The sequence below is a fragment of the Sapajus apella genome, unplaced genomic scaffold, assembly GCF_009761245.1.
Source record: "Sapajus apella isolate SASKATOON/1434 unplaced genomic scaffold, GSC_monkey_1.0 scaffold33, whole genome shotgun sequence".
In the NCBI taxonomy this organism is placed as follows: domain Eukaryota; kingdom Metazoa; phylum Chordata; class Mammalia; order Primates; family Cebidae; genus Sapajus; species Sapajus apella.
The window spans coordinates 16,752,821-16,770,414 of NW_022436973.1; the positions used below are offsets into that span (position 1 = coordinate 16,752,821).

At 38.7% G+C, this 17,594-nt stretch overlaps 1 protein-coding gene across 15 annotated transcripts in view; it reads right to left on the minus strand.

Annotated features, from left to right (window-relative positions):
- PLCB4 (phospholipase C beta 4) overlaps positions 1-17,594 on the minus strand; it is a 393,998-nt gene that overhangs the window by 77,656 nt on the left and 298,748 nt on the right. For all 15 annotated transcript variants that reach the window (XM_032295442.1, XM_032295436.1, XM_032295438.1 and 12 more), the window contains 6 exons: positions 12,023-12,131; positions 7,769-7,979; positions 6,295-6,388; positions 4,215-4,294; positions 3,554-3,638; positions 461-551 (listed from right to left, as the gene is read on the minus strand). In XM_032295442.1, the coding sequence (XP_032151333.1) occupies positions 461-551; positions 3,554-3,638; positions 4,215-4,294; positions 6,295-6,388; positions 7,769-7,979; positions 12,023-12,131 (670 nt within the window). The remainder of the gene's footprint in view (positions 1-460; positions 552-3,553; positions 3,639-4,214; positions 4,295-6,294; positions 6,389-7,768; positions 7,980-12,022; positions 12,132-17,594) is intronic.

Below are 17,594 nucleotides of genomic sequence, written 5' to 3' on the forward strand. Positions count from 1 at the left end.
TAAAATCATTTGTCTCTCGATCTCTCTATTCACACATATACACAGTCACACATTCTCATATGTGTCTAGTATCCCCAGATATGTATGGAGCACAGGGGCAAACTGAAAAGGAAAATTTTTGAGGACTTTAGGGTGTATAAAATCATAAAATGCTGGTTCCTTATATCTTGAGAAATTCTAAAATGTGTCTTCTACTTTCCTCTCAATTTTCCTTGGGCCCCCTCCAAATTCTGGCATATGAATTTATAAATATGCTTTTCCCACTGCATGAATTAATTGATGCCGAAATTAGACTTAAATTGAAATGTGGCAACCTTGCTCTGAAAAGTACCTGTAACATCAACCCTACACCCTTCCCCCCAAAATCAGTGGTTTTAAAATAACTTTAATTCTAAACAGCTGAAATGTCCACATACATTATATAGTATGCTTCCATTATATATGTGTGTATTTCACTTACTTTTTTCAACTTCAGGTTTCAGCCGCTTGTTTTTTATGAGTATTTTTCTTTTGAGGTCATTGGGGGATGGCAAAGGCCTGCCTGGTTCGAGCTAGAGAGAAACAGGAAGAGCTGAATTAAGGAAGGGCTGTGCTTCTCTATTCTCCTTCCCAGCCCAGGAGGAGCCTAGGAGGCCTGGGAGTGATGCAACCCAACATCCACTAGATGGCAGGCAGCACAGCCTTCCGTTTTCATTTCCCAAATTAGCACACCCATTCAACTTTCCCTTAAACTAGCGCTGCAAACTTGAAATCCACATAGTTTCCAGAAGTGTTGCAAAGCTGCTCCAATCTCCCCAGTGGAGCAGGGGAATGGCCGGGGATATGCGGGGGAGGGGTTCCTGCTCCCTTGAAGGCCTTGCACCTTTTAAGTATCTGGTAAAGTTCAAGGGACAATTGTGACAGCTGGGGCCAGAACTGGCTTTCCCAAGTGAGAGGGCCCCCCAGGTGTCAGGCTGTACAGTAAGCCTAACTGCTTAGTAGGCTGACCCAACCCTCAACACTTGACATTGTGGTTTTGTGGGTTTGATAAGAGAATCAAGAAGGGAGTTGTTCCAATTACTGGAATCTAAACTTGACTATAGCATCATTTGCTTAGATGTATATCTGCAAAGGAGGTGTCCCTGTATACTACCACTTCTGATCTACATGGTTCTGTAGCATACAGGGACACCTCCTCTGCAGATAGTCATCCAACTAGACAGTCGTCCACTCCCCATTCCTCTACCCATCTCTATATATACTCACCCACATACCCTTCCACCCATCCATTCATTTTCAAAACTTGCTTTTACACTGCTTATTATATGTAAGGCACTGCCCACTTATAAGTCTGTCTTGCCTCAAATAAAACCGTTTGTTGAAATGCTGTTTCCTTCCAGCAGCCTGGTATAACTGGCCGATTCCACAGTGATCTCTCTTGTAACAGGACACCTCCAACAAATAACGCATCGCAGGCCATCATCTTTTCTAGTTATGTGTTCACATTCGTGTCTTGCTCCTACTCCCAAGGTTGAAAGCTCTTTAGCTCCAGGAGCAGGTCTTATTCCCATTTATGTTACCTATGCTTCCCAAACCACCTGTCCTGTATTCAAAAGAGAATTGGGTCTGGAGGGAGGGAACATAAGGCCTATTCATGCTGACTTCTTAGAACTAACTCAAATGGAAACATTTAGGCTATGACAGGAAATATCCTCTCCATTTACATAGGATGTACACCGAGTAAATGACTTTGTAACTTAACTTTATCCTATTCATTAACATAGGGTGGACACCAACTAACCAATGGAAACCTCTAGAGGGTATTTAAATCTCAGAAAATACTGTAACGGGGCTCTTGAGTCCCTATGCTTGGGCTGCTCCCACCCCATGGAGTGTACTTTCATTTTCAATAAATCTCTGCTTTTGTTGTTTCATTCTTTCCTTGCTTTGTGCATTGTGCCCATTTTTTTGTTTAAAATGCCAAGAACCTGGACACCTTTCAACTGGTAACAGTATATGCACATCACTTCACTAAGAATATAGTGATCTCTCTACAAAAGCAATCCCCTTAACCTAATTAGGAAAATAAATAGAGGGCCTAGGTAAAAACAAATAAAATAAATCAGAGCTGTTCCTTAGATTGGGTTCCCTTAGAATCAGCCTCAGAGACAAGAATTATTAAACCAGGTAGTCTACTTTGGAGGAAACTCCAAAGAGGTGTAGGAAAGTGAGAAAAAGAAGACAGGCAGCCCATCAAGGGTGTGTTACCGAGCAACTTATCACTGCAGCCAGCTGGAGTGTGATCCTGCTGGGAAACCCTGGAAGGCAGCGAAGAGCAGGTGCTCAGGGTCATCCCACCTCGGAGGGAGGGAGCATGGAGTGGGGGTGGTAATACTCTGGCCTGCTGGTCTATCTTTCATGTGTGGCAGAGCAGGCTCCAGTGACCAAAGCTCACTCTTAGGCAAAAGGCTACGGATGTTAACAGTGGAAAGTCAGGCCAGTGTGCCGGGAAACAGAAGGCACTGCAAGGATATGGGCAGGTCTCCTGCGGCAACTGCTTCTGCAGGTTCAAGAGAAAATGGAAGGTGGAGGCGGGGCCAGGATACAGTTATCCTTGCCTCCTATATTTTTTTTAATACACTTCTAAAAAGAACCTCATTGTTAAAGCATGCAAAGTGTTTACATGTAGCACAAAGCACCTTCCTGCTGTCATTTGCTGTGATGTTCTTCTGCCTCTACCTCATGCTACCTGATTGGGGCCCATCAGGCGCTGCTTGTCAATAGCAGGGCATTCTACCTTGATTTCCTTGGCTGTCTTGGTGCTCATAACGTCTTGCGACTGTGCAGCTTAATCTCTTGGAGATCATGGATCCTTATAAAAATGTGATTAACTCTCTACAATGAGTATATTCAAAAAAATTGCATGCAATTAAAATGAATTCATAGACCTCATAAGGCCTATCTATGGAGCACAGGTTAATGTCCTTCGCTTTATGAAAGAATTAGTAGGTATAAAACGAAGTTCAAAGTATGTGTAACATTGCCCAACTGTGTATTCTGGACTTAGGAACGTGTGCTTCAGGATGGCTTGACATCGATTCGGGGCACTTTCCATATCACCAGGCTCCCATGGGTTCTGAATCCTGGGTGCACACTCAGTTCACCGGGGGGGGGGGGGGGGGTTGCTTTTGAAACACCATGCTCAGGCCTGGCCCTGCATCAATTAAGTCAGTCTCTGAGTGGGGCCCTGGCACAGGTGTTTCTAACAGTTTTGCAGGTGATTCTAACATGTAACTGAAGTTGAGAACAAGTGACCTCAATCTGGACTCGGCCTGGGTGCTTTATGAAATTTGAATACTGAGATCTGAAAAACCATAAGGCCCAAAGATCCTTCAAATTAAATTGAACCAGATGTTTATTTACATCCCTCTGAAGCACGATGTAAGCTTTCTGTACCAAAAAAGTTAAATAAATATGAAGATCTTTAGCATTAGTCCTCCAGTACTACTTGATCCTTCAGAAATTTAAAACAAATCCATTCATGCTGGAAATATGGTTTGCTAAAAATACATACTGGATGTGATTCAAGTGCTTGTTTCAGCAGGAGATCCCCAAATAGATCTTCGCAATATTTGGACATCTTGTACTGTTGATATTTGCTGGAGAGAAAAAAGTGGCATTTGTAAATGTGAACACCCATTAGCCATCCAAGAGTAAGAAACACCCATTCCTAGGCAATTAAAGATTCTCACTCGGCATCATGCATGATTGTCCTCTTAATGCTAATGTGAGATGTACCACAAACTTTAACTGGTTTAACTGGTATAATTTTAAAAGAAGGAGAAAGAGAGTCTGTTCCAAAACAAAGAGCTGGAAAGAAGAATAAAAAATGTCTTTCAAGTTAATCAAATCTGACTTCAAATACACTGCCAAATCTTCCAACTCAGTGGAACTTTAAGGTGTCCCAATCTCTGAGCTTTTGTTCGGAACAAGTATTTCTAAAACACATTAAAATGATTTGGTTTGGGGGAGAAAGGGTGGCTTTGCTTTTGTTTTCCTTTTCTTGTTGTTTTTTGCTTTGCATAACAGTAGGTATCCTTGCAGGATGATTATTTGAACTTAGTACTTCACAAAACAAACTATTCAGCTATTTAAAAAGATGTAGAGCAGGAGTGGGCATTAGCGATTAGGAAACAAGACCGCATAGAGACTTGCAGCAGAATGGATCATTGTACCTGCAGTGATTTTCAAAGGAGAGAATTACAGGATATTCTGAAGTGACAAACGCAGTTTCCTTGATGGCTTGAATTACATCCTTTAAAGACAAAAAAATGCTAATAAGAAAAGAGCAACAAAATTAAGGCACCTAAAACTATTCAGAAACTATTATTTTCGTCTTTCAGAAATTCAATTCTAGCAATTCAGACCTGGAGCATCCATCTACCTTGATACCTCTACAAGTTGAGTCTCCTGTAGTTACAACCAGGGTGCAGTTAATGGCTAATGATAATTTTTTAAAGCTATATTTTACTTCTCCAGCATTATGGTGCTATTAATGTACAAAAGATTTCACCTAAATGGCATGTCAGTTTCTTGCTTGTTAATCTGCCATGCCAGGAGTTCAGAGTCCACCTTTCTCCTTTGGGAGCGGGTGATCTCTCGCACGGAGGTTTTCACTCCAGACTACTGTATGACTCCTCCCCACCTAGTGCAGAAAAGTGTGGACAGTAACCTAAGGATTGTTGGAGGCTTTTACTGACTTTCCTATGTGTTTGGAAATCAGTCCTGGGCTATATTTCATTAACTTGATATAGATCTCTGTGCACTAATGTGACATTTGCAGTATCCCTTTTTTCATTGGGGAAGGGGTTCTAGTTGGTCAAGCAACATGTAAGTAAAAGAGAGAAGTGTTCTGGACCCCTCATCTATAACACAGAGCTTAATTACAGAAAGCAACATTTGAAGGAGCTGAACATAATCTTCCCTTTCATTATTCTCCATGAAATAGGAGAGGCATTAGATGGTTGGCCCCGTCTCTGCTTAGCTTTAGAAAGGCTTCAAACCAGCACTTCTACAATAAGACCATCATATTCGGTAAAAATCCCCAAATTCTTGCTGGTTTGTAGCTAATTAAAGGAAAAATCTCATCATTCAGTTAATCAGAAAGATATTTCACAATAATTATGTAGGCAAATCCATTTGAAATGATAAAGCCCAAGTTTAGATAATCTTGAAATATTTTATTGAGACATTCCTTATGGCTGAGGTAGTCATTTAGTTATTCTTCCAGGATGTGCAAATTCATGGCTTCCCACTTGAATATATTCTTGGTACTTATCAGGAAGAATAATCTTGAATTCATTGCTGGTCAAAACTCTCCAACATCCTGGCTAAGAGAAATGCTATGCATAGTATTTAGGCATCTGTGGTTTTTGTTTTGTTTCATTTTTTGGAGACAGACTTGTTCTGTTGCTGAGGCTGGAGAGCAATAGCATGATCTGGGCTTACTGCAACCTCTGCCTCCCAGGTCCAAGAGATTGTCCTGCCTCAGCTTCTCAAGTGGTTGGGATGACAGATGCATGCTACCAGGCCTGGCTAATTTTTATATTTTTAGTAGAGACAGGGTTTCATCATGTTGGCCAGGCTGGTCTCGATCTCCTGACCTCAAGTGATCTACTTGCCACCGCCTCATAAAGTGTTAGGATTACAGGTGTGAGCCACCGCCCCCAGCGGAATCTGTGTTTTTGAAAATACCCATGGTGATGTTTCACATGTAAGTGGAGTTGAGAACCGCTGCTCCTAGTGCTATAATATCTATCCTGAGTTACACCAAACTGACAGGCAGCTGTACTTGACATTTGTCAGCTACAGAATCTCATTTTTTTTAAACTTGTCTAACCTCATTCTCTTATTCTCTTATTCTTATCGGCCTTTTTACAGTCTATTTTATTCTCTGTGTTCTATTTATCTTTTTATGCCACCTTGAAGTCCTTTAGGAACAATGAAAAATGAATAAGCAAATAAGTAGATAACAAAAGGAGAGGCAAGTAAAGTAAAACTAGGTAAGTAAAACTAGGTAAACACTGCCAGAGAAACCTTGTTGCATAATACAGTCACCATTTGAAAGCAGGAACAGTATCATTAAGGGGACATTAAGTGGAAAAGATCTTTGTCTTGACTTTTTCAGCAAGACTGAAAGAAGGGAAATGAAGGTACAATTCTTGAGAAAATGAATCATTTGTTTTCTCTTCTCCATCTCCCTATTTCCTGCATTTTCACAGAGTTTGAAGAAGTCTGTGTAATTTTAAAAGTTACCTTAAAAAGGATATCTGTACACATTGCTTTTCCATGAGTTATTATTGGTTCTTGGTCTTCACCTTTTCCATCCCAGCAGTCAAGTTCAACACATCTAGGGACATAATTAAGTTACAATATTGAAACTACAATAAAATAGTATGTATACAAATTTTTAAAAAGACATCAAAATCAGTTTTTTTTTTCTTACAGAACAGAAAATTGAATAAATTAAATAACATGATTATTTCATGGCATATATAGGTTAAAACCACATTATGCTTCTCATCAGGTTGGTATTATCATAAAGGGATCGTCTGAGTGAGATTAAGAGATTTAAGAAATGCAATAAGCATCACAGTTCTGGATGAAATCCTACTTGTGACAAAGCTGCAATAAAGGACACTTTGAAGGCTGGGCATGGTGGCTCATGCCTGTAATCCTAGCACTTTGGGAGGCCAAAGTGGGCGGAGTTGGAGACCAGCCTGGTCAACATGGTGAAACCCCGTCTCTACTAAAAATACAAAAATTAGCCAGGTGTGATGGCATGTGTCTGTAATGCCAGGTATTTGGGAGGGTGAGGCCTGAGAATCGCTTGAACTCAGGAGGGGAGGTTGCAGTGAGTCGTTATCATGCCACTGCACCCCAGCCTGGGCAACAGAGTAAGACAACATCTCAATTTTTTTAAAAAAAAGACAATTGGGAAACAACTGGGAAAATATGAATGTGGACTGGGTTTTACATGACATTAAAATTACTTTTAAGTTTGATAGGCTGGATGATGTTACTTTGGCCATATCAGAAAGTGTTTAGTGATTCATACTCAAGTATTCAGAGAAAGCATGTGAATGGAAGTAGTGACATAGTTAATTTCTTCTAACATATCTCCATACACAAAAAGTGACTTAAAAACAAAAGGTATTGTTTAATTGATAACCAAGAAAAAAATCATAATGTAACTACATTTCTTATTTTTCACTTTCATCATTTTTTCCATTCTTTAAAGCTCAAATATTTTGCCAGTTTCTGTAAAACAAAAACCATTTTCAATAATTTCTAATGTCAGAGAACTAAATTTTTGAATTTTTACATCAAATAAAGCTAGTTTACAAGTGCCCTTTAATCAATAGTCAGTTAGCTCAATTGGTTAGAGCATGGTGTTAATAACAAGTACCTATAATCAACAAAAAAACTCAGCATGCCCTCTTACAATATGCATGTTTTCTTTTTTTGTGGTTTTGGGAGTCATATTTTAAATTTGCAGTAAAGGAAAGTCTTTTTTACAGTAAAGAAAAGTCTTTTGGATGATTGTAGATTTTTCTGGAAGGAATACTGTCCTTCTTTTCTCAAGGTTAAATGACCATGATAATCCATTAAAGGGTATAAACAAATGTCCTTTTCATCCTAATTACTATTTCCTACTTTTTCAGTGAAAAGTAAATTAAAATGAAGAGCATCATACATGAAAAACAAATTGCTATCTTGAATTCCTCACCTGCAACCAGCCAGGAGAACCTGTCTGTACATTTCTACTGAAGACTTCCCGCCGAACTGTCTGCCAGTGAGATAAGTGTTATGGGAAGAACTGATGAAGTAGTGAGCCAGAGGGTGGTCCATTTCTTGGTAAAGTTCTAAACGATCTAGGAAGACTGGGGCATTTTCATCTGACATCAGATATCTGCAAAACCCATCACTTGATATAAGGCCTAGGGAAAAAAGAACATATTAGTAGCACTTGTAGCTCTGAAGATGCACATCTCTTGTTTCATTCGTGGAAGCTGAGGCAGCTTAAATTAGAAGAGTAAAAACTTTTTCATAGTCTCTTTCCCAAGGAACTTCATCTGTCAGAACTTGAATGAAATAAGAGAGTTACATATTGTAAATAACATAATGAATTCCATGAACAGGTGGCATTCTGCTTTTACATCCACATGGCAGATATACATGGTCCCTCAAGTTCAGAAACACAGCACAGGGAGCTATGACCAGGGGTCTGGGGGACCCATATCAAGTTCTGCTCCTGCCACTCACTCCTTTGTCTCCTGGATCTCAGCTTCTCCTTCTATCAATTGGAGAAAAATACTGGCCCCGGCTGACTTCCAAGATCATCATAATGGGAAATGAGAATAGATATGAGAGGTGATCTTTAAAAATGGAAAATGTATTAATTGTAAGACATTGTTGTTCTCACTGAATTGGAAAAGGGATTTTTCTTAGAGATGATGGCACCTCTGAATTTAAATAATTGTTTTCAATTTTATCTAAAAGTCAGGATATGGGACTTGTGAGAAGAGTATATAGTGGTCATTGAGATGTGGCCCCAAAAGCTACCCTGCATTTCAATCACACCTTTCTGACACGGGGTAGGGCTCATGTGGTAACTACAGGAGCAACAATCAATATTTATGCAACTTACAAATGATTGATGCATTGACAACCTCGGCTTTTTGTTTTACTTAAGCCCTTGCAAGTTATGAACTGATCTCAAGCTTAGAGAAGTGTATAGATGATAGCATAATGAACAGCCACGGGCCTATACCAGTGTGGTCAGATCTCAACATTTTGCCTTATCTGATTTACATTTCTTATTATTTGATTTACATTTAAAATAATACATAATTCCTGATGCCACTGCAGCATCCTGTGTCCCCACGTCACTTCTGTTCCATACCAGATAGATAATCACTATCCTAGTTTTGGTGTTTATCCCCAAAATGGTTTTGCAACTTTATTACATATGCATTTACCCAAACAACAGGTAGTTTGGACTGTTTACAATTTTATGTGAAAGCTATCATACTGTGTGGATTTGCAACTTGCTATTTTTATCTTTATATACCAGTTATATGGGTAGATCTTATTAACTGATTTTCACTGAAGGTACAGAAGTCCATATATGAATATGTCATAATTTATTATCCATTATTTGGTTGATGGATAGTTAGGTCATCTCTAATTATCAACAAAAGTAGAAATTTATACAGCTCTCTCCTTGGGCACCTTCATTGATTATAAAGAGCAAGTACTTTTAGAAGTACCAGGGTAGATGCAGTGATAGAAGAAAGAGGTAAGCCCTGCCTTCATGAAATTTTCATATTATGAGTGACAGAAACAAATAAGTAAATAAATAAATATAATGTCAAAGAAGTACTAGAAGGACAGAGAAAGCTGGAAGGAAGGTGATAAAGAATGACAGGATGCTGTGTTAAATATGTGGCCAGTGAAAGCCCTTCTGAGGGCATGTGCACATGTGAGGAGCAAGCCACACGCACACCCAGGAAGCACCAGTCCAGGCAGAAGGATCAGCAAGTGCAAATTCCTTGATGCAGGTGTGTGCATGCCAACATCATTGATGACAGCAAGACAGAGCAAGTGACCAAGGAAGAATGTAGCTTGAAGTGAGGTTGGAGATGGAGCCAAAGGCTACATCAGTTGGGCTTCAGTTCTCACTCAGTATTTTAGATCTTATTCTAAGTGTGTTAGGAAGCCTTTGGAGGGTTTTGAAGAGTGGAATAACATGACTAGATTTGGTTTTAAAAGGTTTAGTATGGCTGCTGTGTGGAGCATAAATTGGATGTACCGGGTAGGGAGGAGAAGGCATTGCCCGGAGAGGGATGATGGAAGCTTGGATAGTCAGTAAGGCCGGAGATGGTGAGAAGTGATTCATTTAGGATTTCTTCTGAGGTTGGATCTTACAGGTTTTGCAAAAGAATCAGATATGATGTGAAAGAATGAAACAAGTCCAAGATGAGTCCAAGGGTTTTGACTGGGTAAATAATGGTACTATTTTATATGCTTGGAAAGGAACAGGTCCAGGGGTAGGAAGAAGCAAAATATGTTGTATATATGTACATTGGAAATGCCCATTCAACATCAAAATGGAGAGTCCTACTACAGGTCTGTAGTGTAAGCTGGAGGTTAGGACTGGAGAGCTTAAAAGAAGAAATGTAAAGCTATTGGCTTGGATGAGCTCAGGTACTGAGTGAGTACAGATGTAGCGGAGATCTGAGAGCTACGCCGCTCTGACATCCAGAGTTTGGGAAATATATGAGAGACTCTAGGATACATATATAGAGGTAGTAATGCTGGGCTGTATCAGAGGCATATTTTTCACTTCATAAACTATTGCCAAAATATTCCCCAAGGTGGTTGTACCAATGTAGGGTCTTACCAGAAGTTTACAAGAATGGCTTTGTGCCGCATTCTCACCCACACTTGAAAATGACAGACTTTAAAATTTTCATCGCTTGTGAAATGGTCAAGCTACGCTTTTTAAATGTGTGTCAATGGTCACTTCACAGACCTTTAAAACTTAGAAGGAATTTGGAAATAAACAAGGACACACCTCAATCATGACATTAATCACACTGCCAAGGAATTGTGGAATCATTTGCCTTCCCCCTTAAACAGATGGCAACTGCCTTCGAGGCTGGGGACCTTTCTTACTGTTTTGAATTCCTAGCACCTGGTACAGTGCTTGGCACCCAGTCAGCCCTCTACAAACTTCAAGGAATGAAGGAAGGGAAGGGAAATACTAGCCAAATTATTGCATGAGCCCCACCACCTTACAAGCAGGGAAACTGAGGCCCAGGAGACTAGTTCCTAGCTAAAGGTCATACGGAAGTGACAAGAATCATATCACCTCCTGCCACTGCTAAGTGTTAGATTTTCTATCAAGTTGTACCTCCCTTTGTTGTAATCATAAGCAATGTGAAATAAATTATGATATTCAGAATACTGACAGAGGGGGAAGGAATGAAGCAGTCTTGCTTAAAACAGGTATCTTTATCCATAGCAGAAAGTGTAAATGTACAACTACAACCAAAGAGAAAACTACTGGGCTTGGAAGAATATCAGGGGTGAAATCACAGAGTATAAAGGGCCAGGCATATCTATAAAGAGCGTCCAGATAACCTATAGAACATTCAGCCACAGTCACTGGCATTAGATACAAAGAAACAAGCATGTTCTAAAAAGGAGGAAACTGAGGTCCTGAGGTTCATGGACATATGGGACAGATGGAACATGAACTTTCATCTCTGTACATTCTCCACTGAGACATAAGGCCAAAGGCTCTAGCTGAGGTACCCTCAGCTCTGCCTTCCATATTCCGTAGGCGTTTCTTACTGCTGTGGGATCGATTTTAAAATTTCTCCCCATGCCTTTCCTTTGACAAACATTTGAGTGAACAACCCTTTGTTTCCAAAGTTTCTTTGAAAGTGACAAAGGTCCAGAAACACCAGCAATTAACTAAAGGGATTCCTCACCATTTAATTTCATATCAATTATATTTATCTTTTATACCAAAGGTCAAATGAGGGGTGAGAGGGCACATCAAATCACGTATTAAATTTATTTGGCTTGGCAAAACAAAAGAGAGAAAAAGAGAAGGTATAAGTTTTTATATGACAAATTTATTTTCAAAGATTGCAAGTAGAGACTGTATTGGTTGTTTTTATATTTCAAGCAATATGCAATACTAAAACCTAATATAAAAAAGTACATGGGGAATATCACAATAATGTATTTAATAATACAATACATTTAACAGTATACTTTGGTCAGCATTGACTAATACTGATAAAAGGTAAAATTTATACAAACTTAAGAGCAAGAAAAGAAAATCAGTCATCAATCCATGGCTCTAGGAAGTTCCAAAGCATTTACAAATACCTTTAAAAAATCAAGACATTAAAAGCTGCATAATTTCTTGTTTTAAAGAAAAAAATCATTTTTTCATGTTTATTACCTTTTTTCTTCAAATCTTCATCAGGCTCATACATCTCAATGATCTGCATTGCCCTTTTGGCATCATAAAATGGAAATAAAATTTCATTCAATCGAGGATCTCGTTGGTGCTATGATAAGAAAATAACTCCATTTAGGTTGATATTTCTTGGCCTTGAGGCATTAGGCATTTAATATTAAGTTTATTATTTCTAAACAAAATGTATCTAGACTATCATGTTTATAATTACAAAGATAGGACTTCACTGCCTTCCTGCCTTTCTCCTTAAAATATACTTCCAAAAGTCCAAATTTGGGAGTACTTTTGGGTTACTCTCCCGGAACTAGAGAGAGACAGAATACATTTTTCCCTTTCAAAGTTGAAGGATACATAATACAATGTGCATGTCAATTGTACTGTCTTCCAGTTTCCACACAACAGGGAAGACATTTGGCATAAATGTCTATAAAAATTAAGGCGAAAATATTTTTAAAAAGCAAACACCAGCTGCCAAAAATAGTTCAAATAAATAAATAGATAATATACTAATTTAAGTGCTCCCCCCCAAACCCCAAAAGCAATAACAACAAAAACCCTAACGTTAGACAGGCAAATATCTCATTTTCATTGCAGCTTTCTATATTAATCCATGATTTCTTGTGCACTAAACAAATTTCATTTTCTTAAGTAACTATTTTTTTCAAAATGAACCAATTGTAATGATGAAAATTAATCAGCACAAGGATATTTATAGGCCATAAACAATATAGAATTCTCTGGGCAGAGTCTCATGAATGATTATGGGACTTAAGAGGTTGTTGACATTATTTTTTTCAAATCGACACCTAAGGAGCCCCTGCTATGACATGAGACACCAGGAACAATGCTGTCTCTGCAGTGATGTCATCCTGACTTCATGGCAATGATGAAAAATCTAATTTACTAACTGACTCAGCTCTAATTGTGTGTGTGTGTGTATGTGTGTCTCCCTCACTCTTCACTAAGGATTAGAGGACTGTACTGTATCTCTAGTCATCCTTTACATAAATAAATAAGTGAATAAGTAAAGCAAACTTCAATGGAATAGTGACAGGTAAGCAGATGTGAGCAAAACCTGGTCAATAAATAGGATCTTGGTGACAACTCTTTACCCAAATATATGCACAGGCTGAAAAACATTGTTGGAAAGGTATTTACAAAGCAATTGTTTAAAGTTCATATGGATTTCCCTTCCCTATTAGTCTTAGAATGGGCATTGGAAAAGTGAGTTATACACAGAATGAATGCCTTTGGCCAACAGAGCACTTGGATGTCATTTCCTCATGCATATGAGTCCCAGCCTTTTCTGGTTCCCCTTTCTCCCCTACTGAGTTAAGAGCATTAACTCATAAGGAATCAATTTCAAATTTTATCAGTTTGTCCCAATGAAGCATGCTTCTGTTGTAATCTAAGAAATTATGGCTCACAACAGCTCACATCCATGCATATGCTGGAGCAGAAACTGTTATGTTAACAGCAGGCATTGAGGCCCCAATAACAAAAGTCATGGGATATGCAGAGAAAGAGGATTGTATGTTGGACCACGGAATGCCAGGCAAGGAAAGTCATGCTACACCTTGTTTAGGAAATCGATGCCATCATGCAATGGAGCCCACTATTCTAGGAAACAAGGCGCTCCATCCCTCTGGTGAGAACGCATTGTTTTAAGAACAAACAAGCTGACAACAACAAAAGAAACCATCTTTCTAGGCACATCCCTTTTTAACATCTCCATAAATAATATTATGGAAGAAGATGGGTAACCTCAGCACTGTTATGTTCACAGTTGGCCACTTAATTTCTCTTTCTTATTAAAATTAAGTTTTTTGATTAAAAAATAAGTTTGTTGGTAAATACTTGAACTCATGGAGATGGGGCAAATCCACATGAATTGAAAAATGAGAAACAAAAGGGATTCAGCTACAGGAGAGAGAAGAGATAAAATTAGGAAAGGAGAGGGAACTCAGACATTTTTGTGCATTTTAAAATATACACACATGTGTGTATTCTGGCAAGGTACTGCCTGAAGTGTGATCTGTGGATGGCAGCATCAGCCTCATCAACACCTGGCAACTTGCTAGAAATGCAGATTCTCAGGTCCCTCCCTAGATCTACTGAATCTACTGATCCTGAGGTGGAACCCATTAGTCTGTGTTTTCAATAAGACTTCTGAGTAATTCTGATGTGCTCAAGTATAAGAATCACTTTACCTAACATGTAAAGGTATGCATTTTAACATGTTTGCACATCAGTAAAAAGAATAGTACCTAAGTCCCACAAGGATAGAAGAATGTTCAGTGTTTCAGATGTCCTCCCAATTAAACCCTATTAAAATGTAGACAGAGGGTATGACATTCATTAGACCATTCTGCCTATGGGAAGCCAAAGTCAGGAAAGCCAGCTCCCAAAATGGATGTATCATAATCCCCTATTCTGAAAATTACATTCGCAGCAAATAAGCATGACGCATAGACAATGTGAAATTTCATTTGTCTTTGCTTCTGCTCCACTAGATAACAATCTTCAGCTCTCTTTAAAATCTTCATGCTTCTAAAAGGTAACATAAAGCAATCTGAGTAATCCAAAGGCAAGAAAACAAGTGTAAGATTTGTATTAGAGACAGAAAAGTATCATTTTCATATGAAAAAACAAGAAGAGAAGGGTCATTTCCAGCTGATCTCACAGTAATAAGGCTGTAGTGGAGTTCCACACAGACACAAGCACAGTGAGGTGAATGCTTCACATCTCTGAGGAACCATCAGTTTTCAGTCAGGATTTGGGAAAGCAATGTACTCAGCTTATTCACCCCATGGTATACAGTGCTTTGTAAAATGAGATTCTTAAAAAAAAAAAATAGGTGACAGAACTGTGTTCAAGTAAGTAAAGAAGAGATAAACAGAGCTCCACTATTATGTCCTCACTGGTACTGAGAGGAGACATCATTTGGCTTCAATCCAAGTAGCACTGGGAGAGATGAGTGTTGACATAAATAATATTTTTAAAATATAAAAGGAATAATTGGCAATGAGAAGCTTACTCATAAGACTAAATATCCTCATTCTCTCTCTTTGCCTGTGCATTAAAGCATAAAGATCTTGTAAAAGGAAAGAGATCATGGGTCCTTTTAAAATATTCTTTCAACTGCACAAAGAAACACGTCAAGTTGAGTCCTGATATGATCCTATGATATGTGTGAGGTGGGGGAAGATTACAGGCAACAAGAAAGTAAATCTACTTCTTGATTCCTGTGGTCTAAGACCTTTTTCCTCTCTTCCTTATTCTGATCTCTCTCTAGTGCCCTCCACCCATCTCCCAATTCTGCAGGACCCTAGTTATCATCTTTTTAAGAAGTCAAACAGAGAATGAAGGTAACATTAAAAATCGATTTTGCTTCTCATTAGGAATACTGAGAGGGGATGTAAAACTAACCAAAGCCAAGAGATTTTAACTAGTCTTGCCACATACAAGCAATTGAGCTAGTAGTAATGTCACACCATGTGGCAGCTCACATTAAGTGCCTCTGCTATCCCTCCTGGACTCTAGTTTGGTATTTTCATGATACAGACAAAGAAGAGTTCCCTCAGTCCACCAGATGAGACTAAGAGGCATAGATGTGGCAAAAATTTTAGCTCTGAGTGGTGGATTTCTATGGCTACATTCTTAATGGAGAATAACAGAAAGCATATGTGGCTCTCGTATTCTTCCCACTCACACTAAACATTCCAAGGAGGAATCCAGTAATCCACTAGGACAGTGATTTACAAACTTGAATGTGCAGATAAATCACCCAGATATCTTGTTAAATTTAGACTCTGACTCAGCAGGTCTGGGTGGGACCTGAGACTCTGCATTTCTAATAAGCTCCCAAGCAGTACCAATGCTTCTGGTCCATGGATCACATTCTGGGAAGCAACGAACAAGGAGATACTGAGAAGCCAATGAGGAGTCAGGTCTAAAGCTACTACTGAAAAGCTAGTTAGCGTTGATTGCATGGAAAGGTAGGAGGTTATATCCTACAGGGTGACCAAGGCAGAAAATGAACTATAGTCTCTCCTCTCCTTGCAGCACCCTGAAGATACACATTACTATATGAATAAAAACTTTCACAGAAAGAGTAAAGAGATTTACGATCTGGAAGATGGTAGGAGCCAGCATGCCTTTTGCTAATATAATAAGATTTTTGTTTTCCTACTGTGCATCCTAACTGGTTAGTGGCCATGTACGTGTCTCTAGGCTTTTGCTTTCCTCATTGTTTCTCTGGTTACCTTGCTGAATTCTCTAATACTTCAAAACGTTTTTCCATTGAATTGTTAATATCAGGGTAGACAATGAACATCTGCAAATGAAACTAGGGCCCTGTCCTTTCCAGTGTTTATGGAATTTGCTTATTTCTTTTTTTTCTTTTTTTTGGTCTCATTATATGAACCAGTGGAGTGGAAAAATTTGAAATGTTTTCTAGTAAAATAAATATTGTATTATACTCAAAAGATTATTTAAAAGTAGAGGCATCTGTCTGATATGTGGAGTAGTACTCGCTGTTTCTTGCATCAGTGCATTTACACTTTAGTTAACATAGTTTCTAAAGTGCAACCTTTACAAATTTGAAGCCACTGAACCTTCACAAGGAACCTTCACAAGGGCTTCCAATGCAGTAATGAATACTGGCTTGTTGAGACTATATGGTTAAGGCATTTTGAAAATTTTTAGGTTTCAACTTTTGGAGTCATAGACCCTTACATTCCAATGCCCATTCCTTTCTTGAGTGAGCTCTCTCTGTCTCCTTTTGTTACCACGTTTTGAAGTTGTTCTGCCCAAGGGGTGTTTTTGATTTTGGAGATATAAGAGGGGCCAGGGTAGGACTCAAAAGAGGGGGTGCAAGGAGCAGGCAGAATATTCTCTATGTTTGACAAGCCTTCTTCAAGCAGACATTCATGTTTTTGTCTAGTTCTTCCAGTTGAGTTCACTAGGATAGAAAAGGAAGAAATTCAGGGCAGATACTTGGATTAAAAATAAAGGCTACCAACGTTCCTGAACATTCTGACAGTCTCTATGACCTAAAGAAATCTAGAATCACACTGATTCCATCAGTCACACCAAAAATTTAAGGTACTTCCTTAATGTTAACGAGACAACAAATAGAAGGAAACGCTAAAAAAGCAAACCAAAAAAACTATTGTCTACTGTAATAGTGAGAGATAAAAGCTTGACAAATAATAAGTACTTTAAGAAAGAGTCTGAATGCCATAGCAAGAAAGTATGGCTGATGATATTTTTAAAAAATTAAATGTTGTGTCTCAGACTTGTAAGAACTACAGGACTGATTATTGGGTACACCAACAAAAATAACCCATAAAAGGTAATGCATCAGATAAGAGACTATAAATACTGCACCTATCCTCCGTATCTCAGTTGTTTCGTCCTTTGAACAGTGAATGCAGTATTAAGGCCTCTGTAATGTTTAATAGAGGGCTGGTGCCAGCTTCATCCCAAAAAACCACAAGAGGCCTCGTCTTAAAAAGTGACAAATTGATGATGGGGTGGATTTTCTCCTTTA